The 20,985-nt window shown below is 45.5% G+C and overlaps 1 protein-coding gene across 3 annotated transcripts in view; it reads right to left on the bottom strand.

Moving 5' to 3' along the window:
• Window positions 1–7,278: 7,278 nt before the first annotated feature.
• The window catches only part of GGTA1 (glycoprotein alpha-galactosyltransferase 1 (inactive)), a 66,171-nt gene continuing 52,464 nt past the window's right edge, over window positions 7,279–20,985 (bottom strand). For all 3 annotated transcript variants that reach the window (XM_060014215.1, XM_060014217.1, XM_060014216.1), the window contains 3 exons: window positions 20,717–20,821; window positions 14,547–14,684; window positions 7,279–10,227 (listed from right to left, as the gene is read on the bottom strand). In XM_060014215.1, coding sequence (XP_059870198.1) covers window positions 9,534–10,227; window positions 14,547–14,684; window positions 20,717–20,821 — 937 coding nt within the window. In that variant the 3' untranslated portion in view covers window positions 7,279–9,533. The remainder of the gene's footprint in view (window positions 10,228–14,546; window positions 14,685–20,716; window positions 20,822–20,985) is intronic.

Raw genomic sequence — 20,985 nt, 5'->3', positions numbered from 1 at the left:
TCTAAGAGGCTATAAAAATTAGTTATTTCAGTTGATGTTCCCTGCAGGAGAAAAAGGGTTTGGAATTTGGGTCCAGACCAGTTAACTAACTGTTCAAACAAAAACCAGCACTCTACAGAGGAAAATAACAAAATCCAGAGTCTCTACAACATGTCATCCATAATGTCAGACATATATTGTTAAAACGTTATTAGACATGCAAAGAAACAGGAATATGTGACACATAGTGATGAGAAATGGACCCCGGTATAACTCAGATGTTGGTTATGGTAAACAAGGACTTTAAAACAGCTATTATGAAAATGTTTGAGAATTTAATGGACAACTTGGTCAAAATGAATGAACAGATAAGGATCAGCAAATAAATGGAAGCAATTAAAAATGGCATACTAGAACTTTAAATACTATATCTGAAATGAAAATATTAGTGGGTAGGCTTACAAACAGATTGAATACTATAGAAGGAAAGGTCAGTGAAATGAAAGCTAGATCAATGTTAATCATCCATTGTGAAAAAGAGTGGAAATTAAAATCTATTTACATTTAAACTGTATTCAGAATCCACCTTTACCACCCACATATGGAAGTTTTCACACTCTCTCACTGTGAGAATCTTGCCAAGTTGTGTGCCTTCTGGAGGAGGGAAAAAGAGGGGGAGAACCAGGGGATGCAATGCCCTTCAGTTGGACAAATAAGGTGGTGAGGCATGAACAGGCATAATAATATAAAGAAACCTATTTTAAAGCCCATCTCCTTTCAGGAAGTGTTTGAGACAGCTTACAATTAAGGTGTGCTTGCAATAAACAGGGAAACAATACAAGCAGAAAAAGCAAAAAGGAACAGAGAGAGAAACGTCTATTTAGTCACTCAGGTAGGTATTTTCACATGACTTTGTTCATCCCAGCCACTCCATGAGAATAAAGATTTTACCTTTATTTTCATTTACATTTAAAATAAAGTACTGATAGGGAGGGACTTACTTGTCATTTTACTATTTGCTTTCTTTATGCCTTATAGCTTTTTTTGTCCCTTATTTCCTGCATTACTGTCATCTTTTGTGTTTAGTTGATTTTTCAGTAGTGAAATATTAGAAATTCTTTCTCATTTCCTTTTGTATGCATTCTACAGCTATTTTCTTTGTGGTTATCATGGGGATTGCATTTAACATTCTGAAGTTATAACACTCAAATTAGAAGTTATACCAGCTTAACTTCAATAACACACCAAAACTCTGTTCCTTTACAACTCTGTCCCCATCCCTTGTGGCTGTTGATGTCATGAGATTTCATCTTTGTACATTGTATGCCCCAAAACATAAACTAATAATTCTTTTAAATGTATTAGTCTCTTAAATTATGTAGAAAACAAAATTTGGAATTACAAACCAAAGTTATAATAATACTACCTTTTAGACCAGTAACTTAAAAAAATATGTATTTGTCTCTTTAATAATGTAGCAAAAAAAAGTGAAGTTACAAACAGTTGTTATAATACTAGCTTTTATAATTGCCCATATATTTACTTTCACTGAGATCTTTATTTCTCCATATGGATTTGTAACTGGCTAATGTCCTTTCATTTCACCCTGCAAGACTCCCTTCTGGCTTCTAAAGTTCCCAATGAGAAATCTGCCAACAATCTTATTGAGGCTCTGTCATATGTGACAAGTCATTTCTCTCTTGCTTCTTTCAAGATTTTCCCTTTGTCCTTATCTTTGTCTTCCAAAAGTTTGATTATAATGTGTCTCAGTGTGGGTCTCTTTGAGTTCCTCTTACTTGGAGTTTATTGAGCTTCTTGGATGTTTACTGCCATGGTTTTCATCAAACTTGGGAAGTTTTCAGGTGTTATTTCTTCAAATATTTTCTCTCGCCTCTCCTTCTGGGGCTCCTCCAAAGGAGGTCACTTACTAATTTTCCCATTATATGTGTTGTTTTTGAATGTCCTAGTCTTTAATATCTGGTCCCAAAGAGGGAAAAAGAAAAATGAAGGGAGAGGTAATGGGTGTTGACCCTTTAAATCCCCTGGAAGTTACTTCAGCCGGAGGGGGAGGGGCTTGCAACAATGGGGGCAGTTGCAACAACAATGAATGCCTATCTCTTTGTCTGCGCCTCTGTGATCAGAAGCATCAATCAGCAATCAGAGCACAGATACCCAATATTTGGAAGACAGGGTCTTTTTGCCCACCCTGGCTTCCACAAGCTGTGGGTAAGTCACTGCAGGAACACATGCACCGCTGTCTGCCAAATGGCTGGAAGATGGGGATGGGTGGCTGCTACTGTGCTAAGAGCTGAAATTGACTGCAATTAACCTTAATTTACCATTCAAGTCTTCCTCTGGAAGTTGCAAGCCTTCAATAGACTCCAGAGTTCCAAAATAGTTACATCAGACAATTCTGCCAGTCTAGGTGGAGAGACAGCTTCCTGGTGCTTCCTACTCCACCATATTACCAGAATCCTCTTCACCTGGGAAGCACTTAAAAGTCCCAATGCCCATGCATACCAACTGAATCAGAATTTCTGGGGTTGGAACTAGGCATCAATATTAGCTCTCCAGGTAATTCCAGAATGCAGCCAAGTTTGAGAGCCAGAATGCAGCTTTATGTCTCCTATTACTAAAGGGACACATAACTCTTATGTGATACTTTGGATTTTGGAGGCAGTGTCCCCACACATAAGGGTATCCAGCTACCTCCCACTTGTCTGATAAGTGTAAAAGCAGTGATCTTCCAGTAGGACCTTGGACAAGAGAAAGCTCTCCAGCTGGTCCATGTTGCAGACAAGTTACCCTGCCACTGGACTCTTGTGACCAATCATATCTTACATAGCTAAAAGGGTCTGAAGTAGACTGGGATGATGGATGAAGACTATTGCTAGCCTTGATAGAAAACTTAACAGCAGAGGTCAACTGAATTCCAGAGTAAGGAAATGCCCCTTGAGCAGGTAACCATCATTCCCTCCTTTTATTTTTCATTTTTTTCCCCTCCTTTTAAGTAGGAGTTACTGTAACTTTCTCCCCTCTTCCTTCCTTGTCTCTCACTATTGACTCTTGTGTATTTGGGTGTGAGCTAAATTTACCATTTATTTCACAGATTGCAGAATAGTCAGATGGGCTTTCTAAGGAACCAAAGGATAAATAGTTATTACCTGGAGACAGTAGGCTCTGAGCAGCTTAGCCCTCTGACATTTGCTGTGGATTCTGTGGCCTGCTGTTAGGAGAGGGGTCTGTGCTAGAGTTGTGCATAATGTTTTTGAATCATGGTAGCAGGGAATATTTTAGATATATGGAAAGAAGTGATTGACAGCCAGACAGCTATAAGTGAATGTGGTAGACACTTTTAGAGGCATCTACCAAGCTCACAACAGTATATCCTTCTCTGAGAACCTCCCCAGAGTGTAACCTACCCTCCAGTAAACCTACCCCATGGCGCAACTGCCGGGAGCATGAGTGGATGCCGTGCCATATGGGTTTTCTTTTCCAGGAATTTAGAGTTTTGAAGGAAGAAATCTTGAATCTGGAGATAGTTGGAGCTTGGTCATATTTGAAGACCTTTAGGGGAAGTTTACAATTTTCAACTGTAGAAGCCCTTGTACTTCCCTGGCTCTTGCTTATGGCCTGGTTGTAGTGATGTGCTAGTAAATTTTTACACAGTCACCTCCTTAGAAAGATGGAAAGGGAAGGGAAGGGAAGGGGATGGAACCCTGATTTCTAGTGTTTGCTGATTCCCATGGTGCAAACATTCCCACCATGGCCGATATCAAGCTACCACAGTGAAGTCACTGAACAGGGTTGGGAAGTGTTGCGCACAACACGTTCTCACAAGCAGGTATGAACCAGCTGCAGTATACCACTGTCTGGTTGCCAACTCTCCCTTGTATTTAGTAGAACTCTCCAGTAGCCTCACACTAATCTCCCTTTTGGGTTTATACAGGTCAAGGGGAATATCTGTTCTTTGCAACCAAAGTATCTTTAACTAAGACACCTAGCTAGCATAACCACCTTTTATTCTGAACACAGTCAACTTACTAAAAGTGTGTTCTAACTTTGGCTGATTTTTAAATATTTATAGCTATATTCATTTATATGCAAAACTCATATCTATTTCTACAAATGTGCAGTCCTCGCCAGGTCCGGAAAAGACTATTTTTAACCCTTTTTGATGTTTTCATCCTAAGCGGTTGCTTAGGATAACAGTGTTGTCTTGGGAAATTCCTGCCCTCTGGTGTCCAGTATGGGGAACTACTTTTGTCTGAGCTGTGAAATGTTACAGGGGGACTAAGACTAGGTGAGTTCGAAGCTTTCGGCACCCATTAGGGACTATTCCCTGGGTATAGACAGGTGGGTATTATGCAGATTGGCTCCCCACGTTTCTTTCTTCATAAGGTTCAAGGGAACTTTACACCAGGTTTCTCAAGCTCATCACGATTGACATTTTTTTTTTTTTTTTTTTTTTTTTTTTGCGGTACGCGGGCCTCTCACTGTTGTGGCCTCTCCCATTGCGGAGCACAGGCTCCGGACGCGCAGGCTCAGCGGCCATGGCTCACGGGCCCAGCCGCTCCGCGGCATGTGGGATCTTCCCGGACCGGGGCACGAACCCGCGTCCCCTGCATCGGCAGGCGGACTCTCAACCACTGCGCCACCAGGGAAGCCCACGATTGACATTTTGAGCCCGATGATTATTTGGTGTGGGGCCTGCCCTGTGCATTGTAGGATGTTTAGCAGCATCCCTGGCCTCTGCCCACTAGATTTGCATAGCAACCGCCCCCCCACCCCACCCCCCACCCCCCGCCAAGTTGTGACAACCAACAATATCTTGAGAGATTGCCAAATGTCCCTGGGGTCGGTGCAGGGGTGGGGCGTGGGTGCGCAGCAGTGGCGGTGGTTGTACAAAATCATCCTGGTTGAGAACGACGGCTCTACTCTGATGGAGTAAGCTCGTCCCGTGCATCACGGACCTTAAGCAGCACTGAGCTCAGTAGGTTAGGGTACCCGGTTAGAGCCTGAAGCTCAGACCTGGACTCGAGTTCCCATAGTGATAGAAAAGCATCTGCTTTGTAGTAGGACACAGAGTCCACAGTCAAAAAAAAATTTTTTTTAATTAAAAAAAGCACTTCTTATGAGGCATGACGGGAGTGGATGTAACGATTCATTCGTTAAGCAGCACCTCTGAGAGAGGTGATGTAATGGGTGCTGGAGCTGATGCAAAGGCAGACTATGGTCCTGCCTTTAAGGAACTCACGGTTCTAGAAGGGTTCAATGGGGATACTTGAAGTTGTAAGAGAAACCCCGATTCCAAGTGACTTAATAATGGGACCTCATTGGCTCACACATTCGAAAAGTCCACAGGCAATTCAGGCTTTAGGTAAGGCTGGAGCCCGTGGCTCAGGGCTGTCATCAAGGGCTGTGGTTCCTTCGGTGTCCCTGCTCCTCCTGTCCTATTGTCAGTTTCATCCTAAGGCTGACCTCCCTTGTGATCCCCAGAAGTGTTCGTGGCTTCTAATGTTACATGTGTCTGTATTTCCAGTAAAAGACCTGAGATTCAATTTGATTGCATTAGTTTAGATCACCTGCCCACCCCTGAATCATTCATTGCCACCACGGGGAGGGAAAGTGTTAATTGGCTTAGTCTGGGTCACTTGGTCCAACTATGGCACTAGTTTCCATAGAAATCACATAGACTCCATAGAGGAGACCAGGCTTCGCTGGGGAGGGAGAAAGAGAGCCACAGATGCTGGGTGAATGTGCAGCCCTCAACCAGCCAAAGCCCTCTCAAGCTCTTTGCTGCTTTTCACACAGGTTCTGCTATGAGATTTCACCCAGTCCCAAGGCCTTGGCACCATTTGGGTGGGTCTCCGTGAAAGTCTCATCACAGTCCTCTGTGCTGCGTGTCTGCTGCACCTCCCTCCGAAGCCTCACTCCATCTCCACTCGTCACAGTGATCCCCTTCTCTTCTCGCAAAGCTCAATTCAGAGGCAGCCCCTCTGAGGCTATTTCCACCTCCCAGACATCCTTTCCTCCTCTGTACGCCCTTGGCCCTTGAACTTTCCTGGGCCTCGTATTGCTCAGGTTCCATTTGACTTTCTCCAGCGTGGCTCCAGCATGAGTTTAGACCTACCTCCTGCCTCTGAAGAGTCTGGGTCTACTAAGTTCTCTCTCTTTAATTCCTAAGACAAGGATTGAGAGCTTTTGGTGGTGATTCCCTGCTGTCCACAGATTTCAAAAACAGGATGGTTAAAGTGTGTGTGTGTGTGTGTGTGTGTGTGTGCACATATGTGAGAGACAGTAAGGGAAGCAGACTGGAGCTGTGGGAAGAGCAAAGGATTTGGAGTCCGACAGTCCTGGGTTTGAATCCTACCTCTGCACCCTTATAGACCTGAGGCTTTGACCAATGGGTCCCCACTTGACCCAGCTTTCTCACCTTAAAAGAAGTATGCACTGTGTTGCACATTCATGCCTTCTGTGTTTCACACTTGTGAGTATGCTACCATGCCTGTGTTATTCATTTACATAAGGTACATTTAATAAACAGTGATTTAATAAATTCTTATAATTGTAAGTAGTGCCATAGCTATCAGTAAATCACATAGTGACTTTGGCTGAGAGAGAGAAAATGAGTCATTACAAGGACAAGAGAAGTCAGGCCCTTCTAGCCTTACAGAAACTTCTCCCTCTCCAGCTGCATGGAACCCCCAGAGTGGAAGGAGGAGGCATGGCTGTCCCTTCCACCCACCCCCTCACCCAGCTTTGCCCTCTGAGGCACTTCCTTGGTATAACAGCTTATGAGTGCCCACTGGGCTTATAGCGGCCCTGCAGGCACAACGTAAAGTTGAGAATGACCACAGAGTCTTTTATTTATTTTTACATGATCCATTTTAACTAATTTAATGCACTTGGGGCAGGTTTTGTGCAGAAAAAGTGGGAAGTGGTACAGGCCTAGGAGCATACCTAGCTTTTAAAATATTACTTATGGCAAAAATTCCCCTTTATCAGATTCTTCTATACAGCCGCATTCTCCTTGCTAGGAAACATGGCCCTCCATATGCATGGTGTCAGCACATTTACCCTCATCAGCTTCTCTGGTGTGAGCTTCAGCTCAGTTGCTTCCCAGCTGGGTGGCTTAACCTTTCTGAACCTCACTTTGCTCATCTACAAAATGGGAATAATTCTCTACTATGAGGGAATCATGCCCTGTTGCATATCCCATGCACCACACTACATCAGGCTGCTCCACTTCAATTTTTGTATTTATTATAAATACACCCACCCAGTCCTGCTGGAAATTCAGCAAGTCTCTCCCAGGGCTCCCTTGGCCAGATATGTTCCCCAGAGGTCAGGACTAGTAACCACCAGATATGGTTATGGCATTGTTTCCTCCCTCTGCCCTTGTGCCCCACCCAGACCTTCAGGGGCAAGCCTCATTCTACTGGCACTTAATTACTTCAGCGTATCACTTTGGGAAGCTCTTTATAAGCACTCATTGTTACAAAAGTGAGGGAATCTCAACCATGTTCTTTCTATCTTTGTAACAGTGGACAAATTCTTAGAAGGACACAAGGACGATTTGGAATCTAAGTATTTAAAATTCTGCAATTGACAATTCTGAACATCTTTGGGAGAAAATGCACACTCCATGACTGGACCAGAATATACTGAGAAAATAATTTATTCAATTGTAAATCAGGAATTTTATTTATTTTTTTAATACTGAACTATCAATAACATCTTGAGTTTGTCCATTTGGAATTTAAGTGAATTATAAAAACTCAAGATTCCTTCAAAAGGAAACATCAGTCCTTTAATCTGAGGATAGGTCATTTCTTTGCTTTGGGACTTAAACCATGAACTCTCCCTACTCCAGAATGGACCCCAGAAAACTTGAGTTATAGAGAAGCAAGAGTCCTAACTGACCTGCAATCTCCTTTGTCTTTTACAAGGGCACTTCTTCAGGATTTTTGTTGGTCTTGTTTTGTTCTGCTGGGTTGTGAAAATTCTTGGCAAGAATTGAAGACTAGGAGGCACAGTGAAACAGTAGCGAAAATGGAGGTTCGATTTTATCAAAGAAGCCCATGGTGCTGAACATCAGGCCAGTGCAATGGCTCTTCAAGTAAATTGCTTGAAAATGGAAACCAGTGACCTAAACTGGAACACAAGCAAATATAAACGTGCCTGCATATGTAAATGTTGCCTCCTAACTCCCTTTACGTTGAATTGCTTAACTTTAAATAATATGTAAGATTTCATAGCTTCTCTTAGAGAAAGGAATTGAAGGTTAAGCTGTTCAGTCACGAAGACTGGGTCTCCCATTGCCATTCCCTCTACTTTTGATATAAAATCAATGAACTGTTTTATTATACACATCTGGTTGTTACACTTCAGTAGTGCAGGTGGGGCAGGGGAAAACAAGAGGTTCCTTGATGTCAGCCCTCCAAGTTGGGGCATGATGGGCTGAGGGTTAGAACAGGTGGTGGCAGGATTTGCTGATGACTGACTGTCCTGAAATGAAGCCCAGGTCTGGGAAACGTAACCCCTTGCAAGCCTCTTCAGTCCCCTGCAGGTCTTTGTCTACTCTGACACCACCCGCTTCCTCTGGCCAAGGATTTGAAGACTCAAGGTCCAGAGCACGGTGGACCGAATATGACTTGGCCAAAACAAAAAGCATCTTCTAAGACAACACCTCTCTTGGTGTCATAACGGTGAGGAGACTGGAGACCACCCACATTGCCTCCCATTCAGTGCCTGGATCCATGCTGCTGTATTTATGTGCCAACCCCATGCCCTGTTCCCCTCAGAGGTGGCATTGCCCCCACAGTGATCAGCCCCGTCTCTCTACTCTCTCTTTGCTATTTCATGGCAAACTTACTTTGAGGCTTGTTTTCATTTCATGCTGAGCACCCACTGGCTCATCCGATTCCCTGTGACTCCCAACATTCGTCACTGATATCCACTGGGAGTCTTGACCAGTCTTTGCATGGAAGCCAAACAACGTCCTGATAAGAAAAGGACGTGGACTACAAATGGCCTGAAGTACTCTGCTGTTGAAACCACTTGAGGGTTGCCGAGGTTAACTGTGTCTGACTAAGAGTTCTCCTGTTTGCAAAGCAACTCTGTTGCTTTAGACTCAGCAGAGACAGGAAGACACTGAAATCAAGAGGACAACCGCTCACAACTGTATCTTGTTGCCAAACACTACCCTATGCATACTTTTCTCTGGTAGGTCAACTGACGCATGTAGAGTGTTTCTGGCTTTTTCTTTGCCCATGACAATTTTCTTTTTTTTTTTTTTTTTTTGTTTAGCTGATAGTGTATCCCCCCAATCCAGAAAAGATAAAAAATCACTAGGAATTTACATCGGATTACCATAGGTTCATTCTCCCATATTACAAGGCTTGAAGTTGCAAGGAGGAATAATACGTACTTGCTGTGTTGGTGTTTTGTTAGTATTTTTTTTTTTAAGTTAAAATTAAGTGTTACTTTTCCGAAGAAGTAGCCAGAATAATACTCTCTCAAATTCAGAAACCTACCGGCACAATTTAAAGTCAGACGTTATTTCTAACCAAATTATATTCTTTTGTCTGCCAAGATATCTTGACAAGCTTAATATCTGAAGGCAGGCCTATATGATAATCCCAGCAGTATTCTGGGGATAAGATTTTAGTGGGTTTGTTGAGAAGGAAATACTTGTTTAGATGGCTTTCATCATGCCACTCGGCTTCTATGTCATTTTTCTTGTCCTGGAGGATTCCCCTGAAGCACTCCTGGGTGATGTTTAGGACCTGAGTGGGTGTTCCCCCAAAAATGGCCGCATGGTAATAAAAATCCCCCTGGCCAAACGGAATGTATGCTGCGGACTCTTTCCGCCTCTCGTAGGTGAACTCGTCAGGATCTGCCTTGTACCACCAGGCCTGCAGCTGAGCCACCGACTGGCCCAGGGTCTCCAGCCCAAAGGTGTCTTGGAAGACCTGGTCCACGTCCATGCAGAAGAGGAAGTCGACCTCATGCTGGATGTGGGCCACAATGTGCTCCCCGATGGTCTTCATGCGCATCATGCTGATGTCCTGCCACCTCTTCTCAGGCCTGATCTCAAACACTTTGAAGGAACGCAGAGGACCCAGCTCTATCAAAGGCATCCTGGAGACATCATCCACCATGATGTAAAATATGACTCTGTGGCCAACCATGAAGAACTTATTAGCAGATGTTAAGAACTCCTCCAAGTAATGCTCAATGTATCTGAAACAAAGAAGAATGGGATAAATGTAACCTCTAGGATTTCTGCAGGAGGCAACATTCTATTCTCATCATCTTGTCTGTATTTTGCAGTTTAGGAAAGGAATTATTTTTTCCCCCCCATCCAAGACAAGTGCTTTCACACAGAGGGACGTTCCTGGCCACTCTCCACCATTCAGTCACTCAACTTTGGGGAGGTGGAGTGACTTACCTGACTGATGATTCTAGAAGGGTGACTGGGCATGCCCAGCCCCGCCCCCTCCTCTCTCACTCTTGGAAGCCGGCCAGGTGGAAAGAACATGTGTTGTCAACTGCTCTGGGCCTTGTACTGGTAGCTTAGTGGTATAGGCCCTGCTCCCACAACCAGAGGCTTGCAGTTCCTTGTGCTGTAGGTGCCTGGATGCCCAAGTCTTTCTAATTCTGTGGTTCAACGTTGGGAGGCCCAGGGCCTTCAGATACAAGCCACATTCTGCAGTATCGGCTTTAACTGTAATGAAGGTGATATTCACTACCACCTGCCTTACTTAGCCCCTTGTCTTATTTATCAGTTGATTCAGACTCTGGGCAGGCAGAGGGGGTACTAGTTCTTTTTTGTTCCTGCTTTATTGAGATATAACTGACATGTATCATTGTGTAAGTTTAACGTGTGCCAAGTGCTGATTTGGTGCACACGTATTACAGAATGATTACCACTGTAGCATCAGTTAACACCTTCATCACATCACAGAATTATCATTTCTTTTTTGTGGCAAGAAGATTTGAGATTTATTCTCTGAACAGTTTTCAAGTCTATAATACAACATTATTAACGATAATCACCATACTGTATGTTAGATCCCCAGAACTTATTCATCTGATAACTGCAGGTATGTACCCTTCAATCAACATCAGGGGGCACTAGTTCTCAGGCATCCCTTGAAAACCCCAACCTATACTCCAATGTTGCTATTGCCCTACCAGATGCAAGAGTGACGTGACCCTTGGGTCATTTGGGGATGCATTAAGTCTAACCATCGCCACTCTCTTATCCTTCTCTGGGACCCAGAGAATGGGTTATGGGACATGGATATCCTTCCATATTACACATTCGCCCTGTGAATTTCCCTCTGGCCACCCCAAACACCAATCCATTAACCAGATACTGCCATTATAAGACCCATCCCAATACCAGAGCAAACAAGCTCTGATTTAACCTTATTTTAACTATCTCATTTCCTTTTTTAAAAATAGATTTTATTTTTTAGAGCATGTTTAGGCTCACAGCAAAATCGAGCTGAAATTGCAGAGAGTTCCCGTATGCCCCCCCGCTCCCCTGTCCCTCCCACAGCTTCCCCAATATCAACATCCAGCACCAGGGTGGCACATGCATTGCAGTCGATGAACCCACATTGACACATCGTTATCAGGCTAAGTCCACCGTTTACATTCTATGGGTTTGGACAAATATATAACGACAGGTATCTTTCATTATGTATGGTATTATACAGAGTATTTTCACTGCCCTAAAAATTCTGTGTTATGCCTATTCATCCGTTTCCCTACTCCAACCCCTGGTAACTACTGATCTTTTTACTTTCTCCATAGTTTTGCCTTTTCCAGAATGTCACATAGTTGAAATCGTACAGTATGTAGTCTTTTCAGATTGGTTTCTTTTACTTAGTAATGTGCATTTACGGTTCCTCCATGTCTTCTCAAGCCTTGATAGTTTTTTTTTTCTTGCACTGATAATATTCCACCATCTGGATGTGCCACAGTGTATTGACCCATTCACCTACTAAAGGACATCTTAGTTACTTCCAAGTTTTGGCAATTATGAATAAAGCTGCTATAAACATCTGTATGCAAGTTTCTGTGTGGACATAAAGTTTCAACTTTTTTGGGTAAACACCAAGGAGTGCAGTTGCCGGACCGTATGATAAAAGCATGTTTAGTTTTGTAAGAATCTGCCAGACCGTCTTCCAAAGTGGCTGCACCATTTTGCATCCCACCAGCAGTGTGAGTACCTCTTGCTCCACATTTTCGCCAGCAGTTGGTGTTGTCAGTGGTTTGGATTTGGGTCATTCTAATAGATGTGCAGTGGTATTTTAGCTATTTACTTATTCATTCAAAAAACATCATGTTTGGGACTTCCCTGGTGGTGCAGTGGTTGAGAATCCACCTGCCAATGCAGGAGACACCGGTTTGATCCCTGGTCTGGGAAGATCCCACATGCCGTGGGGCAACTAAGCCTGTGCGCCACAACTACTGAGCCTGCGCGCCACAACTACTGAAGCCCGTGCCCCTAGAGCCCGTGCTCCGCAACGAGAAGCCACCGCAATGAGAAGCCTGCGCACAACAAAGAGTAGCCCCCGCTCGCCACAACTAGAGGAAGGCCTCACGCAGCACCGAAGACCCAGCGCAGCCAAAAATAAAATTAAATAAATAAATTAAAACAAAACAAAACAGAACATCATGTTCGTGTCTTCTGTAAGCCAAGCTACACGCTATCTTGTGAAGCCATGGGGATGATAGAGAAGGGGAAGAAGGAGTGGTTGGCTTGCTTAACACAACTCATGCCACCCCCAGACTCATGCTCAGTGAAGGTGGAGTAAGTGTAATTTGCTGATCACACTAACGGCCAATTATGGTGTTTTGTGAGTAATAATAAGCGGCACCTCTTTTTGCTTTTTGGTTGCTGCTTGGATTCCCTTTTGTTACTACAAAAATAAACTGTGCTTTTAATATTGGTCTCTGGAAACCCCAGCGTTGACACTATTGATTTTTTAAACGGAGAGAATATATCGGAGCAATATTAAGAGGGACTTCAACATGGCTCTGGGGCTGGTGGCCAGGAAATTCTTCCGTACTCTGGAACTTTAAGAACAATCTATTGCACCCTGAAGCCTGGGAGACAATCCCAGGGGAAGGGAGGGGGCCTTTGTGAGGTTTAACATTGTTTAGAGATTAAAGCACTGCGGTTGGCTCTGTGCACTGTTATTTGAAAACAAACCAAACATCATACCTCCTAAAAGCCCAAATCCACTCTTGGGAGGATTTATTGCTGCTGAGTACAAACAGTCCTCTCATGCCCCCGAGCGGAGAGCACATGGATTTCACCAGGATATGTGATTTACAGTTTAGTTCTGAGAAGCTGCAAGGAGATGGCAGAAACCATTGTGGAGCCGCCGGCAACGTTCTGTTCTTTTTGGAAACATCAGGATTAAATCAGTCATCAGTGTGGCTGGCTTGTCCCCTCTCGTACCAAAGGATAAGGCGAGCTGAGCATCTGCTCCCGCCTCATAACAGTACAGATTCTTCTAGTAAAAATGTCAAAACTCCAGTCACCCTTCTCAATTAGAGATGCCGCCTAGGCCCCTGGGATCAGCACATTTAGTGACATTAGGACTTGATCAGTATGATGATGGCAATGGCTTCTGGGCTCTGGGTCGGAGGTCTCGGGAGAACACTCAGATCTTCACTCAGATCATCCTGGGCCTTCACCCCTCTTTGTACAGGCGAGAGGTCAACTTTCCATGTGGCTTTTGGAAAAGGTACAGTTGGGAAGGCCCATGACGGGGCGGGGGGTGCGGGGGGAGGGAGGAGGCTAATAGGAAAAGTGAACTTTTAATTTTGTTTTGGAAAAAAAAAAAAATTCAATATAACCCAAAAGAACAAAATGGGTTATATTGTATTTTAAACTAAGATTACAGCTACTACTTTTAAGTAGGAATGATTGCAGTTTGGGGAGCAATGTTCTAAACAAGGAAATGGAAGCTGAAACAGGAACCTATCCAACCTCTGGAAGAGGAAGTTCTGACCAGCCAAATCTCCTGGGGCCAAAGCCTCCAGGATGAATGGGGCAGGAAGCAGCCCAGGAACCCATGGAGGAGTGGTCAGCCATGCTGATGTGGGAAACCACCGCACGTAGGTCACTTCTCTCCCTGATCCTTGGTCCGGGGTCTTGAGAGCGTAGGAGAAACAATGACGCCCATTCGGGCTGTCTAACAGCTGGCATTTTTGGAATTTCCAGAGAGCTGTGGAGGTCAGGGCAGAGGCGGCTGTGGGCGTGCTGTAGACTCCGGGCTCAGTGGGTGCAGCAGACATTCTTACCTGCACCCGAGGCCCTCAATGAGGTGGGAAGTTGTCGACTCCCCGATCACTGTCTTGTTCTCAGCCTTTTGGGGCCTCAGCAGAAATGAGCCTGAAATGGTCCTATTACTCCATTCTCCTGTCTAACAATTCATACACGTCACGGACAGCCTCCGTACGCCCAGGGGACCCCTCGCCAACCTTCTGACAGTGGAACAAAAAAAAGTAAAGTCAGTTTTATTGGCAACACCTACCTTCCGACAGCAAAAACCGTCAAGCCCACGGTAATTTTCTGTTTGGCATAATAATTTTCTAGGATAGCTCTGCTGTAGGTGCCTTCCCACACCACCGGCGCCTTCCATCCGGTCATGGTCACAACCTCTGGGCGTTTACTGGTGACAAAACAGAGTCCATGAATCAGGATGGTTTTAAGGTAGGGCAGAGACGGTCTGAGGGAAAACGGGTCAGCCACGGCTTATGGTGACTGTCCTTGAATCCCGACTACAGTTTAACCTCAAACAGTCGGCTGGTGGTATGACATTTGCATCATCTTCTGGGTGAGGGACAGGAGACCCTGGCCCAGGTGTCTCTGAGGGCTGCGTTGGGGGAGCCTGTGGGGATCTTACCTGTACAACTCAAACCCTCTGTCCCCCCGCCTTCCTGCTTTCCTTGTCCTTGTCTTCCTTCTAAATCTCTCCTGCGGTCTCCCCAGCCCCTTCCTAAGCTTCCAGTGGCATCTCTGGGTGTTCTTCTTCCCTGTGGGTGCCCTCTGACCCTGAGAAAGCCCTAGTGCTTGATGCAGGGGGACCAGAGAGTGCCACGAGAGCTGAAAGAGGAAGAAGCCGCTGTTTCAATTTGCGTTTTGCTAGAAGGGGATCCCTGGGTTGGAACCTGGTTATAGGGCAAAAAGGGCCCCAGACTAAGGGGGTTCTGGTGTTTATCGTTCATTTGACAAACAAGGAGACAGTCACCCAGGAAAGAAGGGACCCTGCAGGCTGGGGTTCTTGCTCCGACCTCTCTCAGACCACGTGGCCTCTTTACTAAAGGCACAAAGCTGGGGGAGGTGGGAGGGGAGGATGTTCTCTGCACTCAGAACACTTGAAAGGGACTTGGCAGAGCCAACACAAACACAGGAAACAACGTAAGAGCAACGACAAAACACCAAACTGTGAAGAGTAAATGCAGAAAGGCTGAGTAGCAGCTGGGGCCCAGCCCGAGGCGGGGTGGGGGGATGGGAGTGGGATGGCGGAGACTCAGCTCTGACCCCCATTTGCTCTGGAAGTGACTGCGCTTGCCTGTTGGGAAGTAGAAACTAAAACACAGTCATTTAGACTCAACCCCCATGGACGAAGCTGAGTTTTTCCAGTGAGGCTGGGCAAGGCTGGGTCACGCCCTGCTAACCCCAACTCCCAGTAGCGTCTCACTCATGCCTCCTGTCCCTCTGTCCCCAAGCTCTGCACTCCTATTCTGGAGCTGACTCAGCCCTCCCACCCCTGCCCTGTGCCCTGCTTCAGGGCTGCTTCCTTCTTCCCCACACAGTGAATCTCCTCCAGAGACGGGGAGGGACACTGCCAGGCTGCTCTCGCGGCCCTCCCCATCTTGCCTGGGGTCCCAAACCCCACCCCAGCTCTGCCCTCCCACCCCGGGTAAGACAGCTGCATGGCTGCATGGCTGCACAGGGAGAGCTGCTCTTGGTTTCCTTCCACCATGAAAGAAGCTATTTTGGACTCTACACCAACCTGTGAGACACTTTCACATACACTTTCTCATGTAGTCCCTGCAAAAGCCCTGCCATGTATTATGTTCATTGTACAGTTAAGAAAACCAAGGCTCAGAAAGGCTTGTTAACATGTCCAAGGCCAAACAGCTAATGATGTAACTAACACACACTGGACACTTCCTATGGAACCAGGCACAGCACCAAGGGCTTCACCCTTCAGAGGTAGGTGCTATGTTGAGTCCCATTTTATCAATGAGGAAACTGCAGCACGGAGCAGTTAAATAACTTGTCTGAGGTCACACAGCTAGTAAGAAGCCAAGCTGGGATTTGAATCCAGATAACCTGACTCTGTAGTCTGTGCTCTGAACCACTATATCTATTGCTTCTTATATTGCATATTTATTTGCTAGGCTGATGAAATGGGGTTAAAACACAGGTTTGTCAGTCATTTCCACTCAACTTACTACTTCAGCACTTTTTCTCAGTGCAGAATGAGAAATGATGAGGTTTTTTTGTTTTGTTTTTAGAAGCTTATGTGATGCTTTTAGTCACATAAAACTCCCAGCTTTGTTGAATGACTGGATTTCAAACCAACACACACACACACACACACACACACACACACACACACATGGCTTATCATTCTATAACCTATGTTTCTGAACGTAAACCCTTCCATGCATTGTCACCTCATCCATTGCCTGTCAAGGATCTCTTAGCAGTTCTGTCCCAGCCCATCAGCTAAGCCATGCAGCCACGCGTGAGCTGAACATTTGGCAAGCCGGTAATACTATTTTTAAGAAAAGGAAGAGAAAAAGGAGGAAAGGACGGTATTCTTATTTAATACTTCTGGGTACAGGGGCTGTCCTTGACTTTCATTCTCTCATTGAATCCTCACAACTACCTTCTAGAGCGGGTGCTGTCCTCACCCGTTTCACAACTAAAGAAAGCAGGGGTAGGCGAGAAGGAGAAAGAACTACAGCTTTCGCCATCGAATCAACAGGAGGGGCCAGAGCAGGGCCCTCAGCCCCACCACGCACATCTGCTAAGTCTCCGCTCTGTGCCAGGCCCAGAGCTGAGCACGGAGATCGGGGGAATGAGACCTGTCCTACCCCTGAGAGTCTCACAGTCCTGACAGGTGGCCTACCACATGCTCCTCCACTGCACGACCACTCAGTCTACACCTTCTAGAAAGACTGAGTCAGGACACCAGTGTCCAGTTTGCTTACTTGGCTGGGAAGAGTCCTTTGAGAAGGAAAAAAAAACAAAAAAAGCAGTAATATTAAAATTAACGTTTCATTAAAAATTAAAATGTTCTATTTCCCAGCTGTTAATTATTAAATTCCACTGGCAATTCCAACGTGTCAGCGACCCTGACCAGGAAGCCAGACGACAGGCTGAACACGCAGGCCGTGGGGAGGAAGATGGGGGTGGGAAGATGATCGAGATCAGCTTCCTGGATGAACCTCTGCTCAGACCCCACCCCACCCCACCCTGAAAAAAAAAAAAAAGACAAGTGACAGCAGGCAAACCACACATGTGTAAGAGCAAAAGATGTCCCAGGTCACCAAGATGGGGCTCTAAAAGGAGGAAAAAGTACCAGGAAAGATGGGAAACTGCCCAAATGCCTTCCTTCCAAGCAGGGCACCCACTGTGTTACTTCAGCTTGTGGGGTTCCACCAGCACAGGCTAAAGGTTTCCCACAAGATAAAAGGGCCTCCATAACGCAAACACACACCTAGCTAGGTAATTGGTAGCTTTTACATTCTGTGTACTTATTTATGGGTACATTGTGGTCCCCAAGGATGGGGAAGAGGAAGTGTTAAAGTTCTATGAATCATGCAGCAGTTCAAAACAGGTGTGGAATGCATACAACGTGTTATTTACTGGACTCCTTCCAGGCAGCAGCACGTAGACAAGAGCTGATGTGACAAGAACAAGGGTGGTGGCTGTGGGAGGGCGAGAAGGAGATGATGTGGGAAAAATTGGGGGGGAAGAGTTAACAGAACATGTAAATGAATTAGACTGTGGGATGGATGAAGGAAAGGCTGAAGGAGGAATCAGAGAGGTCTCCTGGACTCTGGCTTGAGATGGGGAATGAGAAGAATGAGGGTGGGGCAGAATCAAGAACTCCATCTGGGTCACGTGAGACACACAGAGGTGTCAGGTAGGCAGTCAGACACAAGCAGGGGATCAGGGAAAACCTCTGGACTAAAGATATAAATGTGGGTGTCATTCCCCCATGGACGGCGTCTAATGCCATGGAAATGGGTGAGAGCACATTGGAAGATGGTATAAAGAAAAGAGATGAGGATACTGGACTCAATATTTGATGAAACTAATATTTGATGGCTGGGAAGAGGGAGAGGCCCCAATTAAGGAGACTGAGAAGGGAGATGGGAGAAGCAGGAGGAAAATTAAGAGGATGTGATGATACAGAGAGTAAGTGATATTGATGTAAAAATGCATACACAATATACTTAAGATGTTTCAGACAGTTTGCAGAAGAGGATACATTTCTATAAATATATTTGTTAATTCAATTGTTCATCTTTCATTCAATTATGCAAGAAATATACTTCAGTTCCTGAGAAGGCTTAGATTCGGTGTCACTACAAATCAATATTCTTTAAATATCTGCTCGCCGGTTGTTTGAGGAGAAACTGAGCCGTGCGTGGGGGAGAGTGGAGAGAGTGACAGCTGGTGGCTGTGAGCTGTTCCTCTTCTCTGACCCCAGTAATTCAGCCCCGGCCCCGCCTTCCAAGTCTCACTCCGCAAAGCACAAGTACCACAGTAAAAGTGTGCCGCCCTCCTTTGAAGGGAGCTTGGCGACCATCTGTAGCTCATCTAGCTGGCCCTTGGCGCGGGGCACGGGGGCGGGGGTGTCTCACCACCCCCCCACACACACATCTAAGGAGTTTATCAAAGCTACAGTGCCACCATATTCTTACATTTCCAGGAATGGTTTAGCATCTCATAGATGGCTACCCTATGTCATTGTCCAGCTCTTCAAATGACACATGGGAGGCCAAAATTCCCCATCCTTTCACACTGACATGGATCCCTTATCCCAAAACAGTAAGACAACTTGCCAGAACATGTTCAGTCTTTCCAGAGCCCAAGCCCCCTCATGCTGGAACAGATACTACTGTCCCCTGATCCTCCTACCTCTACAGCCACTCCTGCTCCTTTTCAGACTTTCCTTCCTCCACTGGCCCTGTAAAGGCTGATGTCAGACATCCACCTGGCCTGTAGATCCCATTGCCACCTGTACTCTGATGGCTCCTCTTCCTACATCTCTACTACGTATCTTCTGCCACACTTATGGGCACTGCTATAGACTGACTATTGTGTCCCCCCAAAATTCATGTGTTGAAACCTAATCCCATACATGATGGTATTAGTGGGTGGGGCCTTAGGGAGGTGATTAGGTCATGAGGGTGGAACCCTCATGAATGGAATTAGTGCCCTTAGAAAAGAGACCCCAGAGAGTTCCCTCTTCCCTTCTACCACGTGAGAAAACAGTGAGAAGATGACCGTGTATACATTAGGAAGTGGGTCCTCATCAGACACCACATCTTCTGAGGCCTTGATCTTGGACTTCCCAGCCTCCAGAACTGTACAAAATATATTTTTGTTGTTTATAAGCCATCCAGTCTATGGTATTTTGTTATAGCAGCCTGAATGACAAAGACAGGCACCCTGTGAATCTCTGTCCAGATACCCCACAAGTACCTGAATCCACATACATCCCCAGTTGAGCTCATCGTCCTTCACGCCCCCACCACCACTAACAGACCCTTTCCTGGTCAATGGCACCACCACCCACCAGTCTCTCAGGCCTCAGGGTCATCCCGGACAGCTCTTACCTCCTTACCCCCAAACCGCATCCTTCTAAGTCAGGTTGATCACACCTCCTTACTAATCATGGCAAACACTAGTTGCACACCTAGTACCCCTACAGGACTGTGAACTTCTTGAATATAACCATACTGATTGATTTCTACTGTCTCCTGTGCCTAACACAATGTCTAGTATAGAATTTTTGACCATGACTCATAGTGAGAAATACATCTTCTGTCACAAACACATATGCACGTACACATATATACGGAAGCAAAAATTCCACTAAACAATACCTATCCTTACTTCATGTGATACCTTCTGATTTTCTATTTGATTTCAATTTTTTAAAAAGCTGTTTTTAACCCATTCAGCTAATTTCTGAACACATTAATGGGCAGGGACTGGTAGTTTGAAAAACACCAGCTAGCATATCATAGGTGTTTGATAAACATGTGTTGTATGTTAAAGAATGCGTGCATGGCCCTCTGAGATTCTGGATCATCACCGCCATTTTACCGATGAGTTAACCGAATCACAGAATTTTCTTGCTCTGACTCTAGATTCTGTGGCTTTCCACAACACCCTGTGGCCTATGAGAACATCTCCAGCCCCAGTATTTTGCGATTCATTTGCTGCCGCTGGCTAACTGCTGTCAGAATCACTGTAGTTATTGCTCAAGCATTTAAGTCAAAATATCCAGCCTCTCAGTTTCTCATCTAATCTGTTTTCAAAGTCTAATAGATGCTAAGACCCTGTCTCCTCAGTCAGGAACGCTCTCCCCGGCACTGTGGCCTATGCAGCCCCCACCGCTGCTGAGCTATGGGTTTACTGAACTTGGGGCAATGCTTCTTTTCTTACTGTGGATTAAACCAGTCCAAGAGCTGAAGCTCCTCTTCGTCCTCCTTTCTTTGTTCCTTTGCTTTGTCTGTATCTTCTTCTTCTTCTTCGTGGTAACTGTGGGTCCTACATACAAAGGGAAAACAAGCTGAGGAAGGCAGGGAGGTGAGTGAGGATCCTGCAAAAACGGGTGCCAAGGGCTTCCCTGGGGGCGCAGTGGTTGAGAGTCCGCCTGCCGATGCAGGGGACACGGGTTCGTGCCCCGGTCCGGGAAGATCCCACATGCCGCG

The sequence above is a fragment of the Delphinus delphis genome, chromosome 6, assembly GCF_949987515.2.
Source record: "Delphinus delphis chromosome 6, mDelDel1.2, whole genome shotgun sequence".
Lineage (NCBI taxonomy): Eukaryota > Metazoa > Chordata > Mammalia > Artiodactyla > Delphinidae > Delphinus > Delphinus delphis.
Note: the sequence above shows the minus strand (reverse complement) of the source record. Positions and strands in the feature narration are given on the sequence as shown.